At 35.5% G+C, this 11,144-nt stretch overlaps 1 protein-coding gene across 1 annotated transcript; it reads right to left on the bottom strand.

The window, feature by feature from the left end:
* Window positions 1–2,125: 2,125 nt before the first annotated feature.
* Window positions 2,126–8,695, bottom strand: LOC116019998 (sucrose transport protein-like). The gene is made up of 5 exons (XM_031260423.1): window positions 8,126–8,695; window positions 6,523–7,317; window positions 4,099–4,162; window positions 3,964–4,007; window positions 2,126–2,541 (listed from the first exon to the last, which is right to left on the bottom strand). The coding sequence occupies exons 1-5, from the start codon at window positions 8,621–8,623 to the stop codon at window positions 2,368–2,370; spliced, it is 1,575 nt and encodes a 524-aa protein (XP_031116283.1). The 5' UTR covers window positions 8,624–8,695; the 3' UTR covers window positions 2,126–2,367.
* Window positions 8,696–11,144: the final 2,449 nt, after the last annotated feature.

Raw genomic sequence — 11,144 nt, forward strand, 5'->3', positions numbered from 1 at the left:
GCTCAAGTTCCCATATCAACTATGGAGCAAATATATGTGGTGGGATATGCTAGACAAGGGCACGCTTATGGAGGGTACAGCTAATAGAGTAGAGGCCATCCGATTTTCTGTTTAGAGCACTCCCACCGGGGTGGCAAACCCAAGCTCTTTTACAAAAAACCTGCAGCCTAGATTTCATTGTAATTAAGGTTATAGAAGGAATGCCCAAGAAAATCAAGCATGGAGAGGGAACTAAGGGCAAGGAAATTTTAGTCAAGGCCAAGGGGGTTTCAATCAAGGGTAACAAACACAACTACCTCATAAGAATTCTCAAGGTCATCAAGTGCCAACTCAATCAAATCAAGATGGTGATATGATGACCGTGATGAATGCTATCTCTCAATTAACCTCCCAATTGAATAGGTTGCAACTTCAAGTGGGGGATTTGAGGGGTCAAAGGCATCAAGTCCCTAGTCTATCCTTTTCTTCATCTAGTGGGAAGCTCCACGCTAGCACTGAGGACCCAAGAAATTAAGTAAATACTATAACTACAATAAGTGCGAAGGCATTGAATTGAAGTATCCACCATTACCATCAAATGACCATGAGGAGAGCCAAGAAGAACCAAAACCATTGGAGGATGAAGTTGAAGAAGCAGATAGAAACCATGTGGAAGAAAAAATTGTCACCACCGACAAATGACAAGGAGAAAACCAGCGACGGCAATGTGAGAAGTGAATCAACAAGCAAGCAAGAGGAGGATTCCGACATCCCCTACCATTTGCTACTATTTCCAAAGATTGTGGAAGAACTAGGAGACCGGAAGGTAGAAGAAATTCAAGACGATGCTTGACAAACTAGAGATTTTCATGCTATTCATGGAAGTGGTAACTCAAATTCCCTCTCACAAGAAGTTGAAAAAGAAGGTGGTGGTAAACTGTTGGAAAAAAATAACATAAAATGACATTTTAAGTGGCTATTTTGTGGTACAACTATATGTGAGGTCCACTTCCGATTTGGGTCGGGTCAAAGTGGATCCAGGTTCTTCGTAGTTAGACAAAGAGATTGATATATTGTACGTTCAAAACGGAAAATAGGTGAATGAGAAATTGGTTCTCAAAGTAGACACATTTGAGTTGGAAAAAGAATGTGGAAAGACTTTAAAGTAGTTTTTGTCCCACATTGGTTAGGGAAGTGGGTTTGCACCACTATTTATACAAGAGCGCAACCTTTCTGAAGCACATTAAATTGTATAGCATACAGGCTCTTTCTCACGCGATTGAATTGAATTTTATACACATTGAAATCAAGCTTTCTACCTCAGGAAAACTCTCCTAGGTTTTGTTTCAAGAGAGAGTGCAACTCGACTCGTACTTACTACTAATAATACTTTTTGTAGGATTATTATTATTATTTGGTGTATTTCCACCAACATAAACTTGAGCGAAGGGGCCTTGACATGTGCAATCCTTCAAAAGTGTTTGCCTTCTAAACTCAAGGACAAGTGTAGTTTTGTCATCCCAAGTATTGGGGGGGATTTGTAGTGGGTCGTGCCCTTTGTGACTTGGAGGCTAGTGTTAGTCTCATGCCATATTCACTTTGCAAAATACTAAATATTTGTGAGCTAAACCCACCACCATGACCTTACAAATAGTGGATCACTCAATTAAGGTGGAGTTCTTGTTTTTTTGAGGATATTCTGGTCATGATGGACCAATATTATGCTAGTTTCCAATGATTTTTGTAATTCTTGACATAAAGGACGATCCCATTATCAAGATCCCTATCATGCTTGAATGACCATTCTTAGCAATTGTTGGGACCATAATTGATGTAAAGAGAGAAAAACTTGTGTCGGAGATTGCGAAGCACAAGATTGAGTTTAACATATTTAAAATGACAAAACACGAACTTTCCTATGTTGATGTAGTTGAAACAAAAAACTATCCCCAACAGTGAATATGTACTAGAGAATTCATAAGCTTAGATATGTTTTGGCAGTTTTGGTACCTCACTCATTATGTATTTCCTTTTAAGTTGAAAACCACCACGACACTCTTGGCAAAGGATGGGTTAAGAGACACCTTTCATTTTTTGTTTTTGGAGCTTTTCATTTGATTTGTTTCCTTTTTTGTTTCACGTAAAATGAAAACCTTAAACAGAAATCTTCATTCTTGACTGGACATAAAATACACTTCTTAGTTCTTACACACTACAATTCCTTAGGAGCAGCTAAATAAACAAGCTTGCAGATAGGCATCAACTAGAGACGCCTAAGGGAACTTCATGAGCCTATATTCTTAGGCTCTATTTAAGGCAAAAAAAAAAAAAAAAAAAAGACCAAAGTTTAAAAAGAAAAAAAGGGGAATTTTTTCCCCAGCTTCTCATTTAATGAAAACCACCAGCAGGTACTGTAGCCTTGGCATCCGGAGGAGGAGATGGAAGCAGTGTGATGGCAAATACTCCGCTTATCGCCGCCGCAACCGCCGCCGCCACGAATCCCGGCAAATTGCCGCCGCCAAACAGTGCGTCCCAGGGTCCAACCACCACTGACACCAACATCTGTGCCATTTTCATACAACGTTGTTAAACTCAAACAAATACTACCAGGGCCGGCTTCTTTATTTGCGGGCCCTGTGCTAATAACTAAGTGAGACCCTATTAAAGTATAAATAAAATGCGAATTGAAGAAAAATTGCAAAGAAAAAAATGTAAAAAAAATCTAATTTTAGATCAATATAATCACAAATACATATACTAACTATTAGGTCAAAGCTGGACTAGGAACCCCTAAAATTTTGGGGCCCTGTGCAGTCGCACATCTTGCACGCCCTAAAATCCGGCCTGAATACGACCAAATTCATATAACTAAATACACTTAATTTATGTCCATCAATTAAAGGGTCATCATTGTGCTTGTCATGCTTTTTGGAGAAATTCTAGATTAGACCAAAACCGACTTTGATCTAAAACTTGTGGTTCCAGGTAAGATGTAAACATGTGAGCAAATTTACTACCTAAAAACCTTTGGATAGATAGAGGTAAGGAGCACGGGCTGGGGGTCTATGCCACAACTTTATTTACATCAATTACAGGGGAGAATGAAGCCACATCATATATCTCATTATATTAAAAGTATCACAAATATTTATTACTTGGACCATATATACATATAAAAGGTCCATAATTAGATGAAGACCAATTTTAACTTACGAACTGCGAATTTGTCAAGGATTACACCACTGTTACTATATGATTACACTGCATCTGGATACAATTGTACTGCAAGGTCCTCCAAACATGTCTGGAAGTTGTAGCAATAAATCATATAGTAGTTGTGATGCAATCCTTACAAGTTCGAAGTTCAGAGGTATGCTCACATTAAACATTTTAGTTGCTACTTTAATTTTCTAGAAGTAACAATGTTATTTAGGTTGTCTGAGGGATGGGGGACAACAGACTTTATCTATCTACTAGAATAAAGCTATTATCAAGCCTTTCTAAGGTGGGTCAAAGAATCTGATTCCAAATTACAACAAATGAACCACAATGGACCACACAATGTACATAAAATGATCTTATACTACAAACAAAATTAAGTAATAAAGAAAGATTCTTATAATAATATATGCTGTTTTTTGTCTAATCACATTTTTTTTTAATCAGAGTAAATTAAAATTTCAGATATTGAGATTAACTTTGTTTATACTACTATTTTTGATCATATATTGTACATGACAACTTTTGTATAATATGTTGACACAATAAATAAGTACAAGACATTGTGTTTTAAAAAATTCAATTGGATTGACTTGCATTATGACATTTTTAATACTAATAATTAAATTCTATTGTAGTAGTAAAAATTGAATAAAAAATTGACATTTTATTATTTTACCTGTTATTTTTACTATTCAACAATAAAATTACTTTTTAAAAAATTGTTATATCCAAACATGATTTGAGGAAATGACGAAAAAGTACCTGAGGAACGACAATTGCAAGATTTAGGACTCCAAGTGAGAGACCTGTCGAAGGTTAAACAACATTATTAGAACATGAATTCAAATGTTATATATATTATATGATTAAATATTTTTTAGTGGAAGAAAATTTTACCTTGTCCTGCACCTGCATTACTTGAGAAAATTGATGCCAAAGCGAATGGGATACTGAAAGTCACCTACAAAATAAATAAGTAAAGAGAAATAATGATGAGACCAGTCATTGAGTCATTCAAGTCATTGCCAATGTCAAACTTGTCTGACTGTTTCTCCAAATTAACAATCAATACCTCATCAAGAAACTCACTTCACAACTACTTCTAGGAAAGCAACACATGCAACTTTAGCATTTAAAGCTTTCTTATCTAATGTTGCCATTGTTTATTGGCATAGTTTTGGATAAGCCTATATATACGCTATACCCTTGACCTAATCTCCATTCCATGCAACATATATTGACAAAAAATTGAAGAAAAAAAAATATTCTAAGGTGTCGATTGTACTCGGTACAAGCCAAAAGTTTTGGATAAACCTGTATATACGATATACCCTTGACCTAATCTCCATCCCATGCAATATATATTGATAAAAAATTTAAAAAATAAAAAAGTCTAAAGTGTCGACTGTACTCGGTATAAGTCAAAAATTTTAGAAAAACTTCAAGTTTATAGTATCAAATAAACAGATATTTCAAAGTGTGGAGTAAAAAGGGGTTTAATGAAATTTTATCTTCAAAGAATATAAAAAAGGATGAAACAAAAGATGGGAATCAATGCTATTGTAATCTTGTCCTTGTACTTGTCTAAAAATAAAAATAAAAACTCATGCATAGGTAAATCAACAAATTGTATGTCAAGGAAGCCAAATAGGGAAAAGGGAGATTCTCTTCCATCCTTATATGGTATCAAGCATATACAAATATCATATACTAGCACAAAATAAATTATTCTGATACACGAAAACAAATCATATAAATGATGCCAAATTATTAGACTTGACAGTCTAGAATTATTATTATTATTATTATTATTATTATTATTATTATTAAGATTATTGTTATGAAAAATAATAAAAACAATAAAGCAAATGACGTTAATTTGCGTAATTTGCGTTCAAAATAAAGACCGAAAGTATATAATATAATTCAACCGCTTTAATAAAGGATTGGACCTTCGTATCCGTTGACTGCTGTCCAAACAAATCTCATAATCAGTGTTCCAATAAGAATTGTTATCCAAATCTAAATACTTTATCCATTTAACATTTCCCAAAGTCACAACTCACAACTACACCTTCTTTTTTTGTTTTTTTTTTTTTTTGTCTTTGAGATTTTATAATAAAAAATCAATTTCTCTCTTAACTATTTTACTTCAAAATTTATACCATTTAGTATCAATTTGAAAAAAAGTTTACAATTTTAATTTATTTTTTAGTGCTCCTACCGGACTAAAATCTATGACCCCATTTAAGAAAATCACTTCGTACCATTAGATCACAAGTACATTAATAATTAACAGATTTTTTTTTTTAATTTACTCATTGTTGAACATTTTCAAGTATGACTGAATAAAAAATTTCACATTTATGAGTGTTGTGGGCCAATTGAAATAAGAAATATGCATAGTCAAAGTGGTCAGAATCAAAAAGAAAAAAATAAAAAAGAGAAAAGAATGGAGATTGTTGAAATTGTGAAAAAAGATAACACAAATTTATGAGGCAGTAAATGTTGTGTAGTTCCACTCACTGCATGTTCTCCACTTAGCACTAATTCAGTAATTTCATGCAATAACTCAGTATGAATGCGAAAACAAGTTACCACGTGTTATTGCGGTAATTAAAAATTTAAAATATGCAAATTCCTATAACTTTGAAAAAGGGTAAATGTCGGTCCATATATAATGCCTTGCGGCTACTTATACGTTACTAATTAGTTGGGTTGGGCCCCAGCAGATTTTCCTCCCACCGCCCACGCAAAATCTAATAAGGCTTCTTTCGTGAAACACGGAAATACAAGGCTGATAATACAAATTTTTATTCCTCGACAACTTTTTTCTTTCTTTTAATTAATCAATTAAAATTATACATTAACACTTTAATGATGAAAATTCACTGTTACTATCTAAGAATGTAAATTGAGTCAACTAATTCTATTCATACCTAATGATTTCATAGGACCTTTGTCATTCCATACCGTCCTATGAGATCTTAAAAGCTAATAATTACTATAGCTTATTTTAAAATGCTACTTAAAGTAGTGTTTCAAAATAAACTATTATTTTAAACTATGTTTGTTAGAACTTATTTGAGAGTTTTTAAGTTACAAATAAATTATAAATTTTATTTAGTAAAAATAAGTTTTACTGAAAATAGCAATATTATTTTTATTTACTATATACTCCGTATACACTATGATTTCTCTAGACGTAGGCTTTAGGCTTTCTACAAGAAAGTCAAACATGTAATTAAACCATTCATGATACACAAAATTTGAATTGCCATAAATGAAAAGAAAAAGAAAAAAGGGAAAAGAAAGACTTACTGCTTGAGGAATTCCGAGAACGGAAAAGATGAGCAAAGCTCCGGCTTTGGCGCCGCCGGTGGGGCCGAGGGAGTTGCCGTGGAGGTCATGCCTCTCCGATTTCCTCGCCAATTTGGTGACCAAAACCGTCATGCCCAAACAAATCGCGAGGATGAAGTTGGCGCCGGCCCAGAGCTTGTTAACGCCGCCGAGGCGCCGAGCCAGGAGCTCGACGCCGAGCGACATGAAGCCGAGGACGACGGAGTTGAGCAGGAGCCCCAGCGCGCCGGCGTGGACTCCGCGGTCGTAGAGGCCGCCGTCGCCGACCTCGCCGCCGTAGACCTCCTTGGCCATCCAGTCGGTGTCGTAGAGCAGGAAGGGGAACCAGGCGAGCCAGTTGAAGAACGTGACGAGGAGGAGCATCCACATTGGCCTCGGCAGGTCCTTGAAGGCCCCCGCGATCTCGCCGAAGAACGGCACCTTCGCCGGCTTCTCCGTCTCCTCCGCCTTCTCGTCGTCTTCGTCGTCGTCTACCTCTTTCCCCAGCTCGCTCTCCCGCACCGTCGTCAAGGCCAAGGTGGTTATGGAGAGCAACAGCGTGACGGAGATGAAGAAACAGCTCTTCAGATTGGCGCAGTAGACGTCGCAGGCTTTGGTCTTAGTAAAGGGGAAGATCTTATAGAGTCGAGAGTATGAGCCGGCGGCGTAGCCCAGCACATTCCCGACCGCCATGAAAAACGAGAATAAAGCGTTCGCCGTTCTCATTCTCTTCGCCCTCCCACCGGACAGATCCGCCAACAGCGCTCTACATGGGCCCTGAGAATCAACGTAACTCCTCGTTAATTTGGGTGTAAATAAGAACAATAGTACTCATTTTATGAGTCTGGTTCAGTAAACAAGATTTTATAGAAATTTTACTTTTATTATTTTTAAGTCATAATATTCTTAAACAAAATTTATATATTTATAAATTATACTATAATTACTATACTATATAAACAAAATTTATATATTTAAGTCAAAAGTTTTTATTTGACTAGAATCAAACTTGTTCCACTTGAATTATGTGAGTGTTGGTGGGTAGTTAACAACTTAATTTAATAACAACTGTAGTTGCTGATGAGGGACCATGGCATGGCTTGCTTAAAATGATGGTTTCAATTTGTTTATGTAGAGATGTGATAGTAATTAATTAGTTTTTGGCAAAAATTGGTGTGGTATGTACCGTTTAACAGGTCTTAATCATGAGACATGTCGGATCTTTGACTGGGTATGATGTAGATCCAACCCATTAATTAAATATTTGACTCGTTAATTAAAAAATCGACCGGTCTCATAAATTGAAATTCCTGAGACAGTCCCACATAAGTGTTACTTTAAATTTTTTCTTTTATCTTAAAAAAATATATATATAACAATGAATTAGCAGCCAAAAACTCTACAAAAAAAATTAGCTACCCAGAACTCGTGAACAAAGTTTGTGTTCATATGCCATATACCAGCTGTCTTGATATTATTAAATAACTTTTATTTATTTAAAAAAACGTGATTATATGTAATTATCGTAATATAATATTTTTGGGAATATATATGTAATTGTTGTCCGATCATGCAGATAGATTACCTGTAGCATGTTATTTGCGACGTCGAGAATCCAGAAGCCGGCGACGAAAACGGCAATGGCACGGGGCTTAGAGCCTTTGCCGAGGGAGTCGCCGGAGGCATGGCCGATGTCGGCGGCGAAGCCGATGAGGATAACGGCAATGGTGACGAGGGAGGCGCCGGCGGCGATGAAGGGGCGGCGGCGGCCGAAGCGGGAGGTGCAGTTGTCGCTGTAGTAACCGACGAGGGGCTGGACGACCATGCCGGAGATGGGCCCACAGAGCCAGATGAAGGAGGCGAACTTGTGCTGGATCCCCAGCAGCTGGATGTAGGGGGTGAGTAGGGACAGCTGTAGGGCCCACCCGAACTGGACCCCCGCCGCGATCGCCGCCACCATTACGATCTTCCACAGCCGCGACGCCGACGCCGACGCCGACGCCGGAGCCGCCGCTTTCTGGACCACCTCCATGGAGGAGGCTTTTTTGTTATCCGTTTTCGTGTTCACGGAGCCTTTCTCCATTTTCTCACTCTCTCTCTCTCTCTAAATCTCTCAAATGGAAACTCACTCTCTCTCTCTCTATATATATATATATGAATTCAGCGTAGAAGACTTTGAATGGAAGTGATTATAACTACTGAGACCGTGGGGAGGTATTTATAGGATTTTTCAAGGCAATGCTAGGGGGCAGGTGTCAACTGTCAAAGCCTAGTCTTGGCCCCACAATATCAACCCAAAAACATAATTTCACTTTCACCCCTTATGTTTTACTCAATACCACTTCAAACCCCTCCCCTTCTATTTCAAAAATTATATATACTTCAACACTAACAAAAAATGTCCTTCTTAATGGATCGATTTGCTCCGATACCATATGAAAACAAGAATTTCTAGACAGAATTTTATTATTGATCAACCGTATCTTTAAAGTACATGAAGAAATATATTTATATGAATACAAGAGATAGTCCTAATTAGAGAATGACTAGTAAAAGTAGGATTACAATAATATTTAGAGATGAAGTTGGAATATAATCCTAAATCTAATAAAATATTTCTAGTATTATTGTTAACGTGACTGATGATTATGATGGTAGGTGTTTGATGTTGAGTTAATTCAATAAATTTTTAAGCGTATGTATGTTTAGGTGTAATCAGCGATGCAAATTTATATAATTACAATTAATAAAGAAAGAGGATGTTGTGTGAATTAAAGAGTATGTAGATGAGAAGATATTATAGGGTATTAAATGTGTTCTCCCTTCATTTCTGTCAAATCGAGGAGATTATATACAAAAAAAAAAAAGAATTACAACTATTATTATTACATATGTATTTGATCTCCCATTATGATTCATTGATGACTAATTGAATAATACTCCGTACTATGCTTTGTCAAAGGATCACTCGTTTATATAACAAGACATATAATAGTATCCTCTACTATGATAGATAAAAATAGAATCTTTTGTTTAAGACGAGAATCCCTTAACTAATTAAAATTTATAGGGTCTGAGAATGACTTCAAAAGAAATTGAGGGACTGCGTGTAAGTTTAACAATCCTAAAATTAAAGTGGTTGAAGTGAAAATAACCATTTAAGTTGTTGCATCTTGGGGTTGGGGTTGTGGAGGTGGATCCAACTTGGATTGGATAAAGATTGAAATTACTACCAACCAAGTTAGTGACAACAATAAATATAAAGTTGCAGCCTTTTCCTTAATTAGTCTCGGTAAAAATAAATAAATGCATAAAAGAAAATAAATTGTGAAATGGTTTTTGTGGTAATTAATGAGTAGGTTGGGAGCTGAGGTTGTGAGATTACATATATTTATCTGCTTCCTATCCATATGGGCATTGAAAGATATAAGTCGATCCATTCATTGAATGAGAGATTATGTGAATTTTCTTTTCCTTGTAACACGGCCGGTGTAAGTGGCGACAGAATATATAACCTGTTTTTTAACCCACTTTATATCCTCTACTATTTACATCGATAAGAATTGTTCCTAAAGATACATGTAAGGGCTCTATAGTTTAATTTGTGCCTTAATTTTACTTTTTAAGGATAAATGGAGCCTTGTATATATTTTGTTTAATTTGTGCCTTAATTTTACTTTTAAGGATAAATATGTATTTTCGTGATTGTACGTCGGTTAAGTCTCTAACTTAAACATTACTCTACAATCTATTGTAAATTTGATGTAAGTTCCCATTAAATAGTGATACTGAAATGTTCTTGTATTTAACGATATTTAGGAGGATGTAAATTATGGGGACTCAATGGCTCAGCAGATAGGGCCAAATTAAATGCCGTGCGGGTGTACAAGGGACCTGTTCACTTTGAACATAATTCCCACACTTTCGCTGTCGGGATTCGAAGATTCTTCTTTCAAATATGACCTACTTGTTGGCCTACTGAACCAGTGTGCTAAGCCCGTGCGGGTAACTTTTTTTTTTTTTTTTTTTTTCATATAATCATAGGCATTGATGAGAAAATTTTCCAAATAAACAATGAAATTGATAACCGATAACTAAACTAATTATTGGTGGTCGGTTTTGTTTAAAATAAAAATGGTTATTCAATACTTCAATTATAAGTCTATTACGCACAAATAATAATCACAGTTATTAGATAATTGAGTACATTTTAGAAATATAAAAAAGTTTTAATTCCATTTTTGGTCCTAGATTTATGGGTTACAATCCACTTTTAGTATTTTTTTTTATTAGAACATACTTATTTGGTCCAAGTTAGTATTATTGTGGCATGACCATTTTTAGTCCTTCATCAACAAAATCGTTGAAATATCGTTAAATACAAAGACATCTCAATCTTTTTTATACAAAGTATGTTGAACTGCTATAATTTTTTTATGTTTATTTTTTAAAAACATCCATAATTGAATACTGAAATGTTCTTGTATTTAACGATATTTAAACTGTTTTGTTGATAAAGAATAAAAAATAGTCATGTCATGATAATACTAGAACCAAAAGTGGATGTTCTAATAAAAAAAAGGACTAAAAGTGGACTGTTACCT

The sequence above is a fragment of the Ipomoea triloba genome, chromosome 5, assembly GCF_003576645.1.
Source record: "Ipomoea triloba cultivar NCNSP0323 chromosome 5, ASM357664v1".
NCBI classification, from domain to species: domain Eukaryota; kingdom Viridiplantae; phylum Streptophyta; class Magnoliopsida; order Solanales; family Convolvulaceae; genus Ipomoea; species Ipomoea triloba.

What these genes read in the sequence shown, in the direction of transcription:
- LOC116019998 (XM_031260423.1), bottom strand. Translation starts at nt 8,623, where the DNA reads ATGGAGAAAGGCTCCGTGAACACGAAAACGGATAACAAAAAAGCCTCC. An exon ending in TCGCAAATAACATGCTACAG is followed by an intron (nt 7,318 to 8,125) that starts GTAATCTATCTG and finishes GTTGATTCTCAG; the next exon opens with GGCCCATGTAGAGCGCTGTT. An exon ending in TAATGCAGGTGCAGGACAAG is followed by an intron (nt 4,008 to 4,098) that starts GTAAAATTTTCT and finishes AACCTTCGACAG; the next exon opens with GTCTCTCACTTGGAGTCCTA.